At 40.2% G+C, this 20,922-nt stretch overlaps 1 protein-coding gene across 13 annotated transcripts in view; it reads right to left on the reverse strand.

Annotated features, from left to right (window-relative positions):
- The window catches only part of RALGAPA2 (Ral GTPase activating protein catalytic subunit alpha 2), a 138,052-nt gene that overhangs the window by 42,009 nt on the left and 75,121 nt on the right, over window positions 1–20,922 (reverse strand). For 7 of the 13 annotated variants that reach the window (XM_083832242.1, XM_083832243.1, XM_083832237.1 and 4 more), the window contains 4 exons: window positions 19,577–19,732; window positions 17,894–18,040; window positions 11,404–11,562; window positions 6,519–6,646 (listed from right to left, as the gene is read on the reverse strand). In XM_083832242.1, coding sequence (XP_083688368.1) covers window positions 6,519–6,646; window positions 11,404–11,562; window positions 17,894–18,040; window positions 19,577–19,732 — 590 coding nt within the window. Of the gene's footprint in view, window positions 1–791; window positions 4,933–6,445; window positions 6,647–11,403; window positions 11,563–17,893; window positions 18,041–19,576; window positions 19,733–20,922 lie in introns of those variants that run through there. The other 6 variants (XM_083832249.1, XM_083832246.1, XM_083832244.1 and 3 more) reach the window with 4 other exon arrangements.

Here is a 20,922-nt window from a genome sequence, read left to right on the forward strand (position 1 = left end):
ACTACAATCAACTTTGGAAACAATTCTTCAGCCTGCAACTGTGGTAGTATTTTTTCTTCTTGCCAGACTAAGCATATTTGGATCAGCCCTTATAAAATTCTATTTATATTAATGAAAGAAAGGCAGAAGCAGCACAGCTTATATGAGAGATTACTGCGAGGATTACATCTCCAAGCACACTTGGACAGCTACCTGAAACATTGTTTCGACAGTGAAAAGAACAGCAGAGTGATTGATGAGTTGGTGTGTCACCCCTGCCATGAGATATTTCTTCTTCCCCTAAAGAGCATTGCAGCACTGTACTCTGATCAAGATGCTATAAAAGACTACAAAAAATACACAATAATCAAAAGGCAGAATAAGAAAAATAAAATTCCGTAAGACCAAACCGATTTATCCTAAGAGTGAGGATGCTTAAAAAGATAGTTTTACAGTAAGCATGTTAATTCTTAAACCCCAAGAGACACTAAATCACCATCTACCCATTCACAGGAAAATAAATGTAGCTTAAATTGCTAAGAAAATATTTCAAAGACTACAAGAAATCAACGAAGAGTATGGTTAAAATCAAATGGTGCATGCACACAGGGACATTTCATACTTTCCATCAGGTTCCTCACAAAGAGCAGGTCGAACCTGGGGCAACATCTCAGACATGTCAGAATCTCTTCTGGTTTTCTTCAAACTCAGTTAGTGAGAGCAAGCAGGACTGCAAGTACGATAGTTATTGGGGGGGGGGGGGGGGGGGCGCAGCAATAAAACACCACAAATAACATTAAAATATTGTTTTAATTAAAAATAAGCTTTTTTTTTTTGCCTTTTTTTTTTTTTTTTTTTTTTTTTTAGTGAAGAGCACAAACAGAAATGTAGAAATGTGGCCATTCACATTCAGGTACAGGGGTCTGCTTCACAAACTTTACCCAGCAACTCATCAACGTTTCCTCTGCATCACTGTACCCATTTTTCAAGCTCTGAGAAGCTTTTCTCCCAAGTTAAGAAGCACTTACAACTTTTTTCTAAACAAACCATGGTATAATCTTTTAGCCACTGTGATTTGAAGAATAGCTGTCTTCCTGTGAAGATAAGCTTGCACTACTATTTTTCTCATTTTTAAAAGGATAAAAGGGAAGAATCTGGGATGTTCACTCCTGTTGTTATTATGAAATGTGTGAGATAAGAAAGAATAAGCAACCTGATTATAAAAGTTCGTAAGTAAAACCTGAGAGTGACTAAAAAAGCTCTAAAAAAGAACAGTGTAATTCAATGAGCAAGGAAATTACTCCATTTTGCAAGACAATCTGGATTCAGGATAATCAAAATTGTTTTTCCCTGTGTGTTCTAAGGGGATCTTTTTGTGCAGACATCACTATACCCAGATTCCAAAATCTTTGTGGAGCAGTAACTTATGGACCAGCCACCAAAGTGCCTGACACCTGCAGGTTTAGTTACATTTCCACATTCAGTGATTTGCTTGCACCTGAGCTTTGAGACTATCAGCTTGAACAGCAGCTGTAAATCAGACCCAGAATAAAGTCTTGGGGACAAACCATGTTTTTTTCCCCCCAGTATTTATCTTTACTGATAAGACCAGCTCTCAAAGATGTGTACTACTATATACACTGCAGCTTAGGGCAACTGGGACTCCAGAATGGACCAACGTTGAAAAATCCTTTTCCAACAAACAACCAATGTTATATTAACTGGAAGAAAGCATAAAGATACAATTCTAAAAGTATATCATCACCCCTAGCGTTTTTGGAAACGTTCGTACTACTGGAACCAGAGCAGACACTTGCTCAGGGGTCCTGCTCGACAGGCCCCTCGCTGAGTGCAAACAGCCGGTTACTGCTCTCCAGCTGTGGCAGCCCAAGCAGTTGGTCTTCCACCTCCGCCATGCCCTCTCTTACAAAATACAGATCACACCCAGCTTCCCCCAGCAGCCTGAGGGACTGATGTGGTGTTTTCCAGTGGCGCCAGCCCCGCTCCCCCAAGCAAGCTGTGCTTCCCTCCCCTCCTCTGGCTAAAACAGCCGCCTTCATCTTCCCCTGACACCTCACCTGTCCCCTGCAAGCTCTCTACCTGCTAGGAGCTCTGAAATCCTGTCAGGCCTTGTAATTGTGAAACGGAAGGAACAAAACAGAAACCCAGAAATTCGTGGGTGCAATCTGCTAGGCCAGCACACGTGAAACACTTTGGCTCGGCCAGTCCTACTCCTCTGTCAGGGGCTCGGCATGTGACAGAAGTGGTTTGCAGGAAAGAAACAGGAAGAACTGGAGAAATTATTGTTGCCCACAAATATAAGGGGAAAGCCATGTTAGTAGTGATTAAAGTAGCTAGGAAGGGTGACTTAACATTGCAACTCCTCCACTGAGTGCTGCAGGTGGAGGTGGAACAAGGCTGGTGCTGAGGTGCCCCACAAGCAGCAGGCCAGCAGCACCTCCAGTTGCAGCTGGCAGGTCTCAAATTACAGCGGGGTACCTGTGCCCTTGCTCTGCTCTGACACCAGTAACACACACAAAGCAAGACAGGATCTGGATATTTTGCGGCAGACTGCATACAAAGAAATGGGCTTTTTTTTTTTCCCAGCTCGATGCATATTTTCAAAGACATAAGTCACTAAAATATCCCAATTTACACTTGTTCAAGAGCTACGTTTAGGGAGTTCTGAACAAAAGCTGTTGCACAGCTGTGAAGAAAAACACCTGCTTATTGGAGGAGACACACAACAATTTGTTATTTTATTCACATGCGGATATATTTTACACTGCATCACATATTTTACACACAGTCCATGGATCCATGATTTCCTCCTTTGTGTCCAGTTCCAGTTGTCAAAGTCTTAAAAATGGACTGGTTTTCATCCCTGCTCTTATCGCCTAAAGCCTTCTGCTTATAGACTGGCCTTACTCTTACAGACTGAGATTAGCAGCCTCTGCTTTAACTGGGCTCTGTAAGAGGAACTTCAGTTTCTGCACAGGCAATTGTTTGTCTGGGAGATTTGTAGTTTCCTCCTTTCCCCATCAAACAATAAGGTGCCTTTAACAAGCTCAAAAACTTGCATTAATATATACATTATCATACAACAATTTTAGAAAGTTTAAGACTTACTCTTTCACGTTCTCATGTAATTTTAAGCCCCCTCATCGTTTGTGATTTCCATAAAACACACAGGCATATTTAAAATGACAATTACTGCCTGAAAAAGCAGGCTGGTGAGGCTGCTGAAACACATTACCTCGCACTTAACAGTTACTTAAGGACGGTGAGAGCACCAATTAGTACGGTCTGCGGCCGCTCAGTCTCAATGCTTCAGTGCACCAAAAAATGATTATTTTGGACATACACTAACATACAATCATCCATTAACATGTAAACATTACAGCAGTTGCAGAGAAAACTGAGCTTTAACCACTGCAAAGACAACTCAGCTATGTGTAAGTGCCCTGCTTTTGCTTCAGTGCAATGCCACAACATGCCATTTGATGTACACAAAGAACTTGTGGCCAGAACAGCTTTAAACTAAGATTTAAATATGGTTAATTATTTTGTAATGAATATTTCTCTTGGCCTAATGAGTGCCTTAAAACAGAAGCAGTTACTTGAACACAAAAAATGGATTAAAAAACCTTGTGTGTTCTGCCATAGTTACGTTTCTCATTTTCAGAGGTATTCCTAACAGAAAAATGTATTTGGGTAGGACAGTGGAATTTGTGTCATCATGACCAAAGGATTACAGTGCAAAGTGAGATTCTCCCGTGGCTCTGTAGTCCTGGTCCCCATGGAAACCGGACTCAGATATTGTCCTCTGCTCGCTGGAGCACCCAGCTCGGCACCTTTTGTGCCTGATGAGATTTCTTCCACAGCCTTCCAGCAACAGACCCTACTGCTTCCTCCTGACTCTTTCCTAATTGAGATGCAAATTAATCTCTGTGGCTGATTACACTTCCCTCAAAGCCCCTGACAAGTGCAGCTGTAACTGGAGTTTGCAGACTTTCCAACAAGTGACTTCAGCTGTCACCACTTGCACACCGCTGCCAGCGCCCAGCAGCATGCGACCCCGCGCAGTGCTCCCGCGGGTCACAACGCTTCTCCCACCCGGGAACTACGGCAGTGGAGCACGAGCGCTTTACTTTACGGTGAAGCTTCCACAGGTGCCAGATAAACCAGTCCGTCTGCCCCCCGCTTCTTTTTATTACTGCCCCATTATTTCCCTTGGATTTGTCAGTGTTTTATTACTGTTGAGCCATTTACACCAGACGAAGTGTTCATTCAATTCCTAACCATGCTGGAATTGAGAAAAAATTTACCTACTAACTCTTGTTACGAATGCTGCCCTGTATGACAAACAGCAGTAGAAGACTCCCTGGCTCTGCCTTACCACAAGCGTTTCTGTGCTCATCCAAACTGCAAAGTTATGTCTCATGTGCTGCCAAACAGCATCCTTCCCTTTTCCAGGATTATTGCTTTTTATTTCTCCCTTCCATACAAATATTTTGAGTTATTTCACCTTTGAGTTATTTTCACTCCCAGTATAACAAAGTTACTAAAGTCCTTTATTTACCTTTTAAATTGTTGGGGCTGCTCTTCTCTTGTTCTCCAAATAACAGCTAGCAAAGCCAACACCAGGGAGAAAAGTCACACTGAGCTTGCAAGCTTTGCGGGCTACAGAGCAGTGTTACTGCAATGGACAGGTTCAAATACCTCCTTTATACATCCATAAATTTACATGCCAATTTCTGGCTCATTAAGAATTTTAGTATATTTTTGTGCTTATAGGTAGCAATTATTGTTGACCTTTTCTATTCAAAAAAGTTTAATTTTCTACAATAAAAGTTACGGATGTCTTTCTCTCCTACTCCAGTGTCATCCAAATGGGACCTTCCCACCCCATTATCTTTGTCCAGTTTCAGAAGTTTCTCAGTTCTCTTTCATCTATCAAGTGGAGATGTAGCAGTTGATCCACAAGAGATACCATTGGTGCAAAAGCAGACACAAAAAAAGGAAAACAGGAGTCAGAGGAGAAATACAGTTTTAGCTTGACCCCAAACATATGCTGAAAAGTGGTATGTGCTGCCACATTTGTGCTGCTCATGTTTCAACAGGGACAACGAAGGACCCAGAAAGGGACCCTGTAGGAAAGTGGCAGCACAGCAGGTGGGTGCAAGCCGCCTGCTCACAGAACACTTAAAGCCAAAAGATGAGCAGGATGCAGAAATCTGAGGACTCCTTTGGGGAGTGGTGGGATTACAGGAAGAGGCAATAGTGATACTTCATTCTTGTCAGTGCTGGTTTTTACATTAATTTTACTACACTATTTCATTATTACACATTGACTTTACCAGCAGATGGACTAAGCTAAATTCCACATAGAAGAATTTTAGTAATTAGCTAGATTGCTCTCATTAAACAAAAGTGGAAAACCTGGCAAGTTTTGAATTATCTGTTAGGTACTGCCATGATTTTGCAATTGATGTACTGCACTCAACTGCTTAAGCAACAACCACCAACTAGCTTTGTTTTGTGTATAAAATGAGTAAACAATGAAGTTAATCAAACATGAATTTATTTAACTACAATGTTACTTTTAAATTCCAAGGACGCTTGAAAAGTATACTGGATAAAATTCAGTCTTATTTAAAAGAAGAGCATTTTGAAAATACTGTATTTTAAAAAAGTGTCTCAAATTAATTAATCAATATTCTTTCAAAGATCAAAACATTTACGAACTCTTCCTAAAACTCATACTATTAGAAAAATCCTCAAATCAAAAGCTCCCCAAAGAAAACACAGTACAGTAAGTGTTGTTCCGGAGATAAGTGATAAGATTAACAAAACAAGCAATAAAACATTTCTTGCATAATCATGGCATTATGAGAAAATCCTAGAAAAAGTAATACCCAGTAATAATGCTATTAGTCTGCACATCATGTAGGAATAAAAGTTTATCCTACAATTTCTGTAGGAGAAAAGCATACCGTCTAGTTATCTCCCATCAACTATTAGAAAATGTGTTCTGAAAATTCCCTATTACAGAAGTGGCTTGAATAAGACTGGAATTAGGGAACTGAAACATCCATATGAGAGGCCAAATCCCATCTGTCTTGTTAACGTAATGAGTCCAAGTAAAGTCAACTGGACTACTTTCTTGAATAAGGTAAGAATACAACTGAGTTCTGTGTATTAGCCTAATATACACTGTAGATAACTTTTATTGGCATTAAAGAAAATTGATTATCGCTACTTACGGTTCAAAGCATCAATGTTAAGTCCAAGTCCACCATCAGCAAGACTGTCTGCAACCTCTGGTGAGAACATTCTTGTAATGTTACATTTTTTTTTTTAAAAACAGTGGATGGCAACTGGGCGTGAATGACTCTTAAAAACATTGAGCTTGACACGAAGAAAGCTTTGACCTTTTCTAGGAAGTATGTTCATTAAAGCTTACCTCTTAGTAGCAGGATCTTCAGAAGTAAGAACACTACCAAGGGGAACTTTGCATCATCAGCAGGAAAGGATACAAGCTCTGGTAGAGCGGGATGAGCGACTTGACAGCTCTGCTGGCGTTGATGCACGTGGCACATATAAGGCTTGGCAGAAGCTTTGCAGTCACAATGGCTCCATCAAAGAGAGGACCAAAAAATGGCACCTGTAGACCCCAAAATAAAAACAACATATGAAGTTCAGCCAAAGGAGGCTGCAGAGCACGGGAGCAAATTCCACAGTGAGAAACAGAAACAACACACCCGATGCCCACAGGTTTTTCACAGCAAGGCACATGCTGCTTGAGAAAGGTAAGAGGCAAGGGGAGGAAGATTTCACCCTTCCCAGCTCTAGGCAAAAAACTAGTAAACTATTTTGCCAGGAAGCAGCATGACCACATTGTTTTACATACTGACACTTCTAGTATGACATTAATCCCAATTTTTTTAAGCATTTAACCTTCATAAGCATTTAACCTCCATAACTATCACCAGTATGTTTGATGTGCATATGTACATGGCATATTTAATGAGGTAAGCATGAGCTCATTATATACATTAACAACATTTGCCAGTGAATTTGAAGTTGATGCTCTATTTGCAGCAGATACTGAGAGAGGTTTTCTGTCTTATATCTCAACGTGAGACCCTGACTCACTGGCTGAGTCCCCCCCTGGCAGGAGCTTTTGCAAAGAAGTATTTGTTTCAGATAATCCTCTATAAACTCCTTCCATGGAATTATGGACTTCTCTAAAGGAAAAAAGAAAAAAAAGAAAAAGAAAAAAAAAAAAGAAAGAGCTGATCCAAGACAACGAGGTTCATGGAAAGCAGGGGAGATGGCACCTGCAAGCAGAGCTGGCACACAAGCAAACAGGTCCGTCCAGCATACGGCACCAAGATGTTAGAATTGTGTTACTGCAGGGTTACCTCCAGAGGAACCCTCCACATAACGTCATTTGGTGGCATATGGCTCTTCAGACAAAGGCTACGTTAGGTAAAAGAGACCCACACACTTTGTAAAAGTGAAAAACATCTGCAGTGAGGAACACATAACAGGCTTTGCCATGTCAAAAGCAGAGACAATCTTAACAATTAACTGTACAGTAAATTTCAGCATTGACAAATAGTCAAACTCACTTCCCTATCACAAACTCAAAATGAAAAAAAAAAAAAACAACACAGAAGCTAGCAGCAATTAACAATATATAAGCTGTGGATTTTTCCATCTGTACAGGGGCTTATCACATAAATAAATACCCTCTATTATTCTTCTGCAACTGCTTGTGGGTGACTGTGACAGTCATTCAATAAATGGACAAAGAGAATAATATAAATCCCCTGCATCTAGGGAATTCCTCTAATTAGAAGTGGCAATGAATTACAGGAGAAATTTGGATTTAATATAACATCTGCAAATGACAGCTGTCTTTTCACAGTTATTTTGTCATTCCTTTACTTAAAATAATGAACTCCCCCTCAAAAAAAAAGGACTAATGTAAAATGTTTCCATAGTATTTTTCTTTTCTTTTCTTTTTTTTTTTTTTAATGCTAGCATTACTAACTAGCCAGCTGGAAAGGAAGGTGACAAGAAGAAAATCCATGCCACAAAAGTGATAATGTTCTAGAGCATCAAGTTTCTCCAGTTTAAGCAATAACATTTCTAAATGAAATTTTTAACACACACTCTTACCTTTCAAGTGTTGACAAAAAGAGAAAGAAATGTAAAACTACATTTTTATATAAGTACAAATAAGCCTGTGAAGTACATATTAGTATTAAAATTATATCACACACAAATGCTAGATATTCTATGTCACAATAGCACTTACATATGCTACCGTACAAAGAAATTCATTCTCAGTCTTTTCGGCCAGCAAGCTTTGCTTACAGGACGTTGTTACACTATTTCATAAACACCTGGAGTCTAGGGAGTGTGGCAGATTAACCCAGGATTACTGAATTTATATACTGAAAGTATACACAAGGTGTGTTTATTTTGTACACCGTTTATTTGCATACATTTTTTAAACTTCTTTCAATGGGCACTCTGCTGCAAATTTTTCAAAAAATATCTACAATCTGACAGACATCTTTAAACAAAAAGTTCAGTTATGTTTTCTCTTGTACTCCAAGAAACTACACTTTACTACAAAAAAACTTTTCAAACTAAAAGTAGGCTCATTTGAGCTGAATTCCAAAACTTGGGCATGCTCCTTTGCTGCTCGTGGGTGCGTGTGCCTGCTCCCAGGGAGGGCCTGGGGAGCCCTGCGCAAGCTGGCTTGCCCCCAGCCATAACACTGCCAGCCCAGGTAACGAAAAGGCAACAAAAAGAGGGGTGTAGAACAGTTGAGAAGTCTACTACTTACCCTGCACATGATTATTTTGTAAAGTACGGAACTTTCAGGAAATGTGGAAACATGCTTTTTCTGAAGAAGAAAACTAAATTATTTAAATTACTGTGTCCTGGGCACATACTTTGTCAAAAAATAAGTATTTTTCACGAGCCAAAGTTGGCATACACTGTCTGATAGGAAAAGAAAGCAATGAAGCAGAAGATAGAGGTGACTTTGTCTGAGTGCGAATGATTTTACGTTGGCAAAGCGAGACAAGCGTAGCCCACGTGAAACCAGAACCAAGAGCAGATCCATCCAGGTCATTAAAGTCAATGGGACGCTGCGTACCGTCAGTCTCCATCCGTACAGCGCCTGCCTTAACAAGGGAGGACGAAGGGACAGAGAAACTGAATGCATAGGAACACGCTCCCCTGTCAGTACTTTTCTGTAAGCCAGTATTTAAACAGCCATTTGAGGAAAACAGGGTTTCAAACGGTTACAAAAAAAATCAGTAGGCTTAGACAGGAATGAATTTGAAAAAGAAAAAAGAAGTCAAGGGAAATTACCCCCCCCCCCAGCTACTCCAAATGTCAGTGCAAGTTATCCACGAACCAGAAATTAATATTCACCACACTGCAAACACCTGCTTCATTACAATTTCCAAGAAAAAAAAAATAATTATTTTTGTTGCACACAGTAAAAGTAGGGAAGGTTAAATAAACCTTTTGAGCACAAAGACTTCACTTCTATAGCAAGCAGCACTAGTTAAAAGACTGGGGAATGGGTAAATTATTGTACCAAATGGCTGAGAATTAATCTCTGATGACTAGCTGCAATCTAACGAGGCATCTGTGTCCCAGGGAACCCACAGTATGTCCCTGGCGGTATGTGCAGTGTGTAGAGTCTGCCTGGCATTCTTTGTCCTCTTTTGCAGGCAGCTTTTCGTCTCATTGTTCAGAATATCCTCATGCATCTGTGACGCGTGGAATGCATTCACACTAACAGACTTACTATTGTCTTCCCTCAGAAGCTTTGTCGAGCAAAGACTGCATCACGGTTCCTGATAATTATATTGCTTAATTAATCAAGACAAAAAAAATTTGCAAATCATTGCCCGGTTGCCAAGCAGGGAGATAAAAAATGAAAACAATACAGGCTGAAGCAATATAACAAAAGTAACAGCTATCTGATCAGAAATTCTTATATAATGAAGCTATTAATGCTAAATCGGTTAATGTTAACATTGCTCCAGGTGTCTCTACTTAGATGCAAACAAAAAGGCTAACATTATGTATATAAAAGGCCAAATGTTGCCATGGATTCTGTAACCTGATAGAGAGGACAGCCTTTTCATTTGATTAGGGAATGCAATTTAAATACCAGGGACAGAAGCCAAACAACAGACATTTCTCTCTGCAAGCCTCTTTCATTCACCCTGGGGTCAGTAGCTGGTGAACAAAAGGTCAGCCACACTTGCCCTGGAAATGTCTGGATTAATTTTATTACATTGTAATGGTTTGTACTTTAAATGTAGGGATAACACTAAATTTCCAGTTAGCTATTATTCTTTCTGCCGGTTGGGTATTTTTGACTAATATACAAGATGACATAGCTGTTCTCGGGTTGATTCACAGAATTTTCAAGCATGTTCATAGAGCTAAACTCTGATTTTCCTTATGGAAGAATAAAAGCTAAAATGCCCAAGAAGTAAACCGCAGAGCTCACCATCAAGTGCAAATGAAAAAAAAAACACTCTTTCAAAACATTAAAAAAAAAATAAAGTTTGAAATGTCTAGTCTGATTAATATATAATAGCTCCCATCGTTCACAACTCCAAAAATATCATATACAGCTGGTAAATGTCACCTGGTGAATGCATTTTTCCACAGCTGGTTATTTTCTTGGACAAATACTGTCCCTCATAAAAGGGAAATAGTACTTATCGCATGGATTACTCTCATAAAGTACATACTATATATATGCCAGACAAATATATATATACCAAAAAAACAAAATCCATTATTTGAAAAAAAAAAAAAAATCTCAAAAGTTGGTTGTATGACAATTAATTAAATGGCAAACAATAAAACTCAAATACTTTGTCTGATATAAGGATATCCAAATGCCTATACCATCCCATTGAGTCACATTAGGATGAGGGTCTTGAAAACATGCGAGGTTATGCCCAGTGACATATGTACAACAGTTGATAATTCTTATGGGGTGAATCAGTAGCAAATGAGAAGCTTAAATATTTATGATTTTGCTTCTGTTGGCTCACGTTGGAAATTCATCATGATTTTAAGCTGTTTGTACAATAACTTCTATTGGTTTAGAAATCTGAAATATTTCTTTAGGCACTAAGCATAATATAACATGAATTAGTAGCCATTTCAATTGCTATTCACATTTCTATATTTAAAACAAAAACTCATTGCTCAGTATGCTTTTAAACTGAGGACAACCTATATATAGTATTTGCTGGGAGAAAAAAAACAAAACCCTATAACACTGAGCTTTATTTAAGCAACAAAACTGCTGGTCACATGTGCAGCACATATAATAGATCCAATACGGCAGTCAAAACATACCTCTGGTTTCTTCATTATCTCTATGAAAAACATGTGATTCTTCATTGGATAAATAACAATTAAAACATCTCCAAAATCTGTTGGTATAATGCCCCTGCGGTAGTTCCTGGTGTGTTCAGACCAGACGATGTGAACCTCATCATTTCCCAAGTGACGAAGCTGCAACAGCAAATTGGCTCTTTATTAATCAGAGTGATAACAACAGTTTATGAGGGGTCATGGCTTACAGATTGAATTATAATGCTCAATACTAGAAATATTTCATTACAGAAAAAAGTTAAAATATTCTTTTTCTCCAGTTGCTCATGAAAAGATCAGCTAAATAATTTGCTTCATTCAGAACACATTGTTATCTGATGGCTTAATTAAGTAATTATCAAATTAGCCATTAACATGGTATGTAAATGTACATTACCTACAATAATTTAAGGCAGAAATCTGAGTTACTAGAACAAAATGTTAGGCAGCAAACATCATATGCCAGTTACAATAATACAGCTGTCACAGAAATGTGAAATGCCTTGACTCTGGATGTCAAGAAACTTTCCATTGTGGACCGCTCTTTCTTTATTTACTATATTACAAATGTTTTCTTGAGGTCTCCATATCTGGTGAGGAAGACTCCTCTTTTGTTTGAAAATAGAAGCAAAATATTTTGGACAGTGTGAATTAGAGAAGAATGGGAAATACCGGGGAAGTTACTTTATTTGGAGCAGAGTCGCATAAAATATGGATCAATTATAAGTAGGACATACCCAAAATCCATCTAAAGATCTGTGTGTTTGCTTTGTTATATGGGAGGAACTGGAGGTGATCTAACAGATGGTAAAAAGTATTTGACAGTCATGTACAAGCTGTGCACAATAGTTTCAACTGTAAGCTTTAAAGTTAAAATTTAATCCACATGCAGAATGCCAGTCTAATGCATAAAGAGAGTTTAATTCCCACTTAAACCTTAAAAGACCACCACCCCTAGTTTGGTGCTAGCCCCTGAACAATGTGGACAATAGACCTAACAAAGAAGCTAAAATGTAGCTCTGCTTCCTGCATTGTCTCTGGAAAAAAAAAAAATCATTTGTAAATAATCTCTAGGGACCTCATGTTAGCTGGTGTTATACCAAAGAATATTCCCTCTTCAGAACCAGGTAGCATCTCTAAAAGTAAAGAATTTAAATCCTACAAGGTTGGTTGAGTGGCAAACTGTACCCTAGTTGTAAGAGAAACATGCAAAACTGTGAACCGTGACACAAATCAAAAAGTTAAAAATATGCTTTTTGCCTATACTTTGTACTCTAGCAGAGTAAAATGAAGCTACACTCGAAGTAGGATTGAGATTCTCAGTTTGTTTTAAATGAAATAAAAATACAGAGTTGTATTTTGTTTAAAGCTATTCATAAAAGCCATTTTTGAAGAAAATGCAGTCTGTGCTTACAAGAAATTCGGAAACATTAACAATACTAATACTAGAGCCTCTTACATGTAGAAAATCAGTATAAAAAACTGTTCTCATGGTCATCCTGACTTCTATTTTATTACTCAGTAAAAACAAAGTCACACCGAAGAAAACACTTATGCTGACAACATCACAGTGCAGACCAATACATACAAAGCTAGGTAGTAATTTAATCGAACAACAAAATCCTGACTTTGTTTTCACACTCGTATCTGAATAAGCAGACGCAACTAGGTCGCCTCAGAAATGATTAGGGCAAGAGGTGAAGTTTGGTCTGACCATCTCTGCCTAAGTGCTGGGGCTTTGCATAGACCACGAGGATTTGGCATGGCCACTCCATGCCTGGCTGAAGTCGAGCTGCAATTCCTGCGGAAGCTGGGAAGCCAGGACCTGGCTCGCGGCAGCAGTGCTCAGAGCAGGCCAGGCACTGGGCTCGCAAGCCATGCCCCACATTTGCTCGGCGGAGCGGAGGCACCCAGCTCACCTTACAATGGAGTGAGTACAGGCACTCGCTCTGCGGCATGGAGAAAACCCTCAACAGCTTTACCAACCTCTGCTTAAAAAAAAAAAAAAAAAAAAAGGTAAATAAATATGAAAACAGACTTTTGCAAGGCTATGCAGTTGCCCTGTTGCATAGGGAAATGCAAACTGAAGACAGCTCACTTGTTTTACTACAAAAAGAAAACCAGGACGAAAAGGGTTGGTACTGCCTTTCCTCATGGTGCCTTGGGAATGGTACATGGCATAAACAGCTACAGAAACAGAATTCAAAATAGGTCCCAATGCTGCTAAGAGACCCTTTTTAATTCACAACAAATTTTTCTGCTAATAATCGAACACTTTTCGTACTGAAAAAATCCTCAAACGCTTTATACCTGTATCACACCTCAGAGAACAAAACTCAATAAACATGAAGTCAGCGCAACCTACACTTGTTTGAGACTGGAAGTGATGGCTCCAAGCCCAAAACCCTGCAAACATCAGTGTGATGATGAATTACTCTTTGCTATGAGTACCACCTCATCACATGCAGAGAACTGCTTTTAAAGAACAAGTTACTATCTTCTTTGGTTTTAAACCATACATTCCTAACCACTGCATTTATACAATGCAGTGCCACAAATGTACAATTGGCATCAACCAGAAGTATTTGTCCTTGCAAGATCATCCCAGCAATAAAAACCATCGCGATAATCTTATCAGTGGCAGCACACCAGCAGCGGCTTCCCGGGTCACTCACTCGCAGTGCTGGCTGTGGTGGCCTGGGCGCCCCAATGGACATCACTGAGGTTTGCTCCATGGGCCAGAGCCTGGGTGCACGCTGGGCTCCCCATGCAGGTGGAAACACAGAAACAACTGCATCCAAAAGCCCGAAGCAGCCAAAGAGTATGAAGCAAATGCTAAAATCCTGGGGAACGAGGAGCAGCCTGAGCGCTCGAGTTTATTGCATCTGCGTGGCCCCTGCCCAAAGCTGGGCGTTGCGCCGTTGCTGGTGCCTTGGGTGCGCTGTCAGCCCGGGTGGCTGCAGCGCGTGGCGGCAAGGCAGTGCTCACAGCGCACACCTCGCGGCCTGACCCCTCTCCCTGCTAATTGCGTTACAGAGCCAGCTGGCTTCACAGAGGAGTCGTCTGTTTGACTGAAGAATTCCTGCTTGTGGGGAGGCATGGCTGCTACTTTCGCTAAGTAACAGTCGGGCCTGACATCCCCATTGTCTGGCTGACAGTGTGCCCATCCTAAAATCTAAGTTTTATTTGTAAATTAACCGAGAAACTTCCTGCCAGAACAGTGCTGCCTGGAGACTGATAATGTGTGCCTTTCATTCCCTTTCACTCTTACTGTATCACTGCCAATTTGTTTTTCTGCTGCTCGCCAGCCCTAGGCTATAAAAGCCTTGTAAGACATAAGTGCAATTATAGTCCTGGAGTCAAATGAATTGGACAAATCCAATAGCACAGCTCTGTCCCCACTTTGCAAACCCCTACAGCAGTTAGATTAGCTGCTAAAAATCTAATCTAGCTCTAGCTAACAAATTTCTGCAGCGAAGGAGCAAGAGTTCAGTATGGGGTTGCAAACAGATTTCTGAATTGAAAAAGTTCTACTATGACAATGGGGGGAGATGGAATAAATCACTTGAAAATTTTGCAGCCCATTTTTAAACTGTTAGATGCAATTTAGTTAGAACAAGAAAGGGGACTGCAGGATGCTGTTACTATGATTGATTTTCGTTCTTGCCACAAGACATCCAGACAAAAAAAAAAAATTAGAACCAATGATGCTGAACCCTACAGCAGCATGAGATATCAGTTGAATTTTGATTATTTCACAAGAAAGCATTTCTTTCAGGGCTAAGTCTTATTTTGGAGTGGTTTGTTGCGTTTTATTGTGTTTGCGGAGGGGTTGTGTTTTGTTTATTTTGTGGTTTTTTTTTGAATGAACGATATAATATGTCAGCATATACTTCGTATAAAGGAATACAAAGTGCAGATTACTACTGTATGGCACAAAAATAAGGGGCCAAGCTCATGCTCAGTGGAAGTGCACTTATTCTTGTGAATTTATACCAGGAATGAATTTATCGTCTTGTGTTCAGTAAAAATAAAGAAACATCATAACATATTTAAATAAAATTATTGCATCTGCTAAATTCCCCAGCCCGCAGAATTTATGGCCTGCTGTACTACTTCCCTGGCCAGCAGGTGGTAAGACCTTCTGTTCAGCTCCAGAGTTTGCGAGCCAAACAAACTGGTATTGAATGCTTTCTGCCTGTCCAGAGGCAAAATAAGCAGGGAAGAAAACACAGAAATGACAAAGATTTAGGAGATAAGGGGGAGCTTAGAACCCAAATAGTATCCATGCAACCCTATCTGATGGAAGCATGAGGAAGGCAATAAAAAAAAGCTGTGACCCCCATCACACCCTGAAGGCAGCACAATGACATTTTCTCCTCCCAGCAATGTTGGTCTCTAACACCATATATTCCTTTTGCAGCAAAAATGGAAGTGAAGCAGGTACTAACTGACAAGATCGAAACCTTCCTTCCTCTCACAGCTGCTATGAAAAAGAAGAATTAACCAAAGAGGTAGTAGATAAATAATGATGTTTTTAACCATAAAACACCTGGATGTACAACCTCATTACTCTGAGGTGAGGACTTCAGCCCACCATGCGCTAACTGTTCAGTGAGTAAGTGGAATTATTAAAATACTCACAACGATGTTGAGGGCTGCCATGAACAAAGAAGAGGCTTTCACTGCTGGATGAATGACACACGACATTTTGTTTGAGCGTGGCTCTCTTAGCCAGGCATTGCATCGCTCGTAAGTGCAGTATCACCAGGTGGGGAAACAAATACATTTTCTTCTGCTTTAACAGTATGTCGCAGACAGGCACATGTTTCTTTTCAAGCATGTGCCAATTGTGGCCTGCACACAGAGGAGCTGCCAAAATCAACACGGGTCTGTGGCGGACTGAGGGATTTTTCTGCTAAAGCATCAATGCATTTGCCTTCATGTACCTCAGTGTAAGGCCTCCTTGCAGTTAAGATTCACAAGTGAAAAATCAAGAAATGGACACTTCAGAGTTTACATTTAGGGTGATAAGAGCTCTTAAACAAATATTGTCTTTAGAAATGGTTTGGATATACACTCAAATCACTGGTTTCAAATGAGGGCTCTTTCATCCATCAGCATTGCCAAAGAATTAGAGAATTATCTATCTTCCAGAATGTTATGGTGCTTCTGACATGTATCTTGCCCTCCACTGTTAGGTGTATTTACATGAAGTTTGTTAAGAAGTCTGTGCTAATTTGTACAGAAATACATGCTAAACCAACACATTACCAAACAGCTACGGCAAATCAAACAAAGCTTTCTTGTGCAGAAACACAGCATCACGGAAGATTGTGCAACCCCCTGTTTACAGCAGGACCAGCTCTCAAGCTCCATTAGGTTGCTCAGAACTTTGTCTTGCCTTACAGGAATACACAGTTTGATCCCTGCAGGGTTCCCATTCCTATAGTAGATTTAAGATTTTTTTTAAGTCTTAAAGCAATTACTATGAGGTATTTTCTGTGGATAATATGTACTGGAGCTGGCCTTATTTCCTAACACTTCCTGACCCAGAGACTGGCAACTACTAAATGCTTTTGCTTTTTGTTTCTCATGAAGAAGAAATTCTCCCAGAGTAAATTTAAGGAAGACAATTCAATAGAATAACCAGACTCTCTCCATGGCTGTGTTAATTACTAATACGTGTGGAAATTAGGGGAATTAGTAAAATAGACTGTTTGCATGTAAAGCCCATTTTTCCCTGCATGGTGGGCTCTGTCAAGACTGTGCTCTCTCCTTTCCCAGCTAATTTATTACTTATCGGCTAGACGAGATATATCACTGCCTTTGCTATGATTCCATAACATCCAGGAGCTATAACTTACAAGGGAAGATTAGACTAAATGACTACAATTTGTCCAGGAAAAGTAAGACCGTGAAAAGCATGGTAGCAGTTCTCAAACATGAATAGATCTGCTGCAAAATGATCTGTTCATAGCCACCTGAGATAGGGTAAGAATAAATGGGCCTAAACTGAAATATTTCGGTGCTGGGTCGGGTCTTGTTCAACATCTTCATCGACGACCTTGATAAGGGAATAGTGTCTGCCCTCAGCAAGTACGCCAATGACACAAAGCTGGGAGGAGTGGCTGACATGCCAGAAGGCTGTGCTGCCATTCAGCGAGACCTGGACCGGCTGGAGAGATGGGCAGGAAGAAACCAAATGAGGTTTAATAAGAGCAAGTGTAGAGTCCTGCACCTGGGAAGGAACAACTGGACGTATCAGTACAGGCTGGGGGACGACCCCTTGGAGAGGAGCTCTGAGGAGAAGGACCTGGGGGTCCTGGCGGACGACAGGTTGACCATGAGCTAGCAGTGTGCCCTGGTGGCCAAGAGGGACAATGGCATCCTGGCGGGCATTAAAAAGAGCGTGGCCGGCATGTCAAGGGAGGTGATCCTCCCCCTCTACTCTGCCCTGGTCAGGTCTCACCTGGAGTACTGTGTCCAGTTCTGGGCTCCCTGGTACAAAAAGGACAGGGATCTCCTGGGAAGAGTCCAGCGGAGGGCCACAAAGATGATACGGGGCCCGGAGCATCTTCCCTGTGAAGAAAGGCTGAGAGACCTGGGTCTGTTCAGCCTGGAGAAAAGAAGACTTAGAGGGGATCTCATCAATGTGTATAAATACCTGAGGTGTCGGAGACAGAGGGATTTGGCCAACCTCTTTTCAGTGGTTTGTGGAGATAGAACAAGGGGTAATGGCCACAAGATAGAGCACAGGAAGTTCCGCACCAACACGCAAAAGAACTTCTTCACAGTGAGGGTGACGGAGCACTGGAACAGGCTGCCCAGGGAGGTTGTGGAGTCTCCTTCTCTGGAGATATTCAAGGACCGTCTGGACGCCTACCCGGGCAGCCTGCTCTAAGGAACCTGCTTTGGCAGGGGGATTGGACCCGATGATCTTTCGAGGTCCCTTCCAACCCCTTCAATTCTGTGATTCTGTGATTTTCTCATGGCACAAAGAGTAAGGCATTGGAGTATGTTGCTGAGGGAATCTATAAAGCATTCATCACGGGAGGTTTTTAACTAGCAGCTGGATAAACACTAGCGAGGAACAGTAAAACACAGATAGACCTACCTTGGTTCAGTGACAGAGACTATACAGCTTCTCAATACATATCACAGCACTACCACTCTACCCTAAAGTACTCCAATGACTCTTTTTTTCCCCGTAACTATGTAAATCCCCTAATAAGAAGATAATGAGTTGCATATTTGAAGACAAACATGTAATTTTGTTGATTTTTTTTTAAATGAGAGGCATTAGAAAAAAAAAAAGAGAGGATCTAGCTTTACTATTAAATGCTGGGCAAGTGTTTAGAAGTGGTAATCAGAAATTCCACCTTTTGATTTCTAGAAAAAGCACATGCTATTTTGAAACTAACTGGAGAACAACTAAAATCATCTAGTGACATTTATAGACAATTTTCAGAGCACAATAGTATCATATGGTAGACTGGATGGCTGTGGTAGCATTATCAATACACATTAACAACCTTGTAGGACAAGTTGCCAATCCTTATTAAAAAGGCAAATATTTGGTATGTACCTAAAATCTTCTTTGACTAAGCAGCAGTTAGCAAGCACCATAATCTCAAATCACTTCTTGTTAGTAAAGACAAATGATTAAGTATTGATACCAACAAAATTTTGGGCTGGGTTCTGGCCATCTTTGAAGCAGAGTCTGCTTGTCACAATTGTGAATGACTGGATAATGGTTTTAAATATCAGCTGGCTGCTTTTGGTACTATGCTTGTCACTTCTCTTTCACTTTTCTTTTCTGTTACACACTGGACGATTCATCTGTAAGGTTTTATTATGCTGCATTTGGTTGTTTTGTTTTACCATACTACAGCAGTTTTGGCAGGCAGACAAATGAAATTATTGCTAATATTATTACTAATGGTGGTATTTGAGGCTACCATGGAAATGTTAATTGTGTTGCAGAATCCAGAATTTAGATGCCATTTAATTCAGATAATCTGGCTGCAGAGCACCATGTGGCACAGAAAAGATGGCCTGCTAGGACCAGTTAGCATGGTCTGTTTTCAGTGTAAACTTTAATTTAAGCACAAGACTACATCAAATGTTTTGAAATACACAGGAAATTATTTACCTTTTTGGTCAGTGAATCATCTGAATCTGATGGCATTCTTGTAGACACATGAAAAATGATTTCTACGGTAGAGGTAGCATAATAGGGTGCTGTTTGCCCAGTGCTGCCATTGCGCTGCAGGCCGCCCATAAATCCACCATGTGTTGAGAGATCAACCTAAGTGATTGAAAGTCATAATTAGAAGAACCAGTCTTTCTTAAAGACTGACAAATAACCCTACTTATTGATAAATCAAGACCTGGCAAGTTTGTTACCATCCCAGAGAAAGAGAAATCTTTCCATACAGGTTCGTGATCTTAGCGCTAGATCTGTTGGTTTCCCATTCCTGTATTTGACATTTACTGAAAGTAAACAACTCTTAACTAGGTACTGTATGATTATCTGCAAGGCTATTCTACCTTTCTATCAGCAACCTGCAGCAAGGAAACAAAAGCACTGTCATGCACAGCTGCTCTAAGGGTTACACATGGCTTAGCAAGCCCACGCAAAGCATACACAGTGAGAAATAAAGTGCTAAGAAAATATAACCAGTAAGGAAAACTTCAGAAGAAACTTAATTTTTTTTTACAAAAAGAAATATTTTAGAAGAAATTATTCAAAAAGATTGTTCAGGAAAAATGCCCCTCTGAAGACAAGCCTGTGTCCGAAAACTCCTGTGTTTTCCCAACTGCATCATTCTAACTAAGGATGCTACCTCTCCCTGTAGACCCTGTTTCACTTACATCCGTAGATGTGAAACACAGCTACTGTGTATTTTCAGAAAACCATAAATGTTCATGCCACTTAGGTTACTGACACACCATTTCACCAACGCAAACTAACACCAAATGTTTTTGCCTTCTGTACAGCAGTCCTTTGTTTGGGTAAGTGGTCTGACCATGTGAAGAGCTCAAAAGAGCTAAAATTAAGGTAAAAATTAAGCTACAGCTTTTAACGATGCAGAAAGCAGTAATGTCCATTGCAGCACCACTTATCCATCAGAAACAGGAAGGATGTGCAACAATAGTGATAATAAACTATAAAATTATATTAGAAGGGACTGTACTTTGTGCATGCCAAGCTAGTGACAGCAAACAAGTGAGTTAGAAGAACAAAGTGCTGTACGGTCTTCCTTGGATACGTGTGTACAGATCATCTAAGGCAGACCTGAAAATAGCATTTGCTCCAGGCCTAAGAGGTGACAGATATTTAAAAAAAAAAAATTTAAGTACTTCATCCCATGCATGACTGCACAATGAATGAATGAGTGGTCTGATGGCTTTCCAGGCTGGACATTTTTAAGACTTGTCTCAGTTTCTTTCTTAGAGATACCCAACAGCTTTCACTGGTGGAAAGCACAGAAAGAA

Source organism: Anser anser, assembly GCF_964211835.1.
Source record: "Anser anser genome assembly, chromosome: 3".
Lineage (NCBI taxonomy): Eukaryota > Metazoa > Chordata > Aves > Anseriformes > Anatidae > Anser > Anser anser.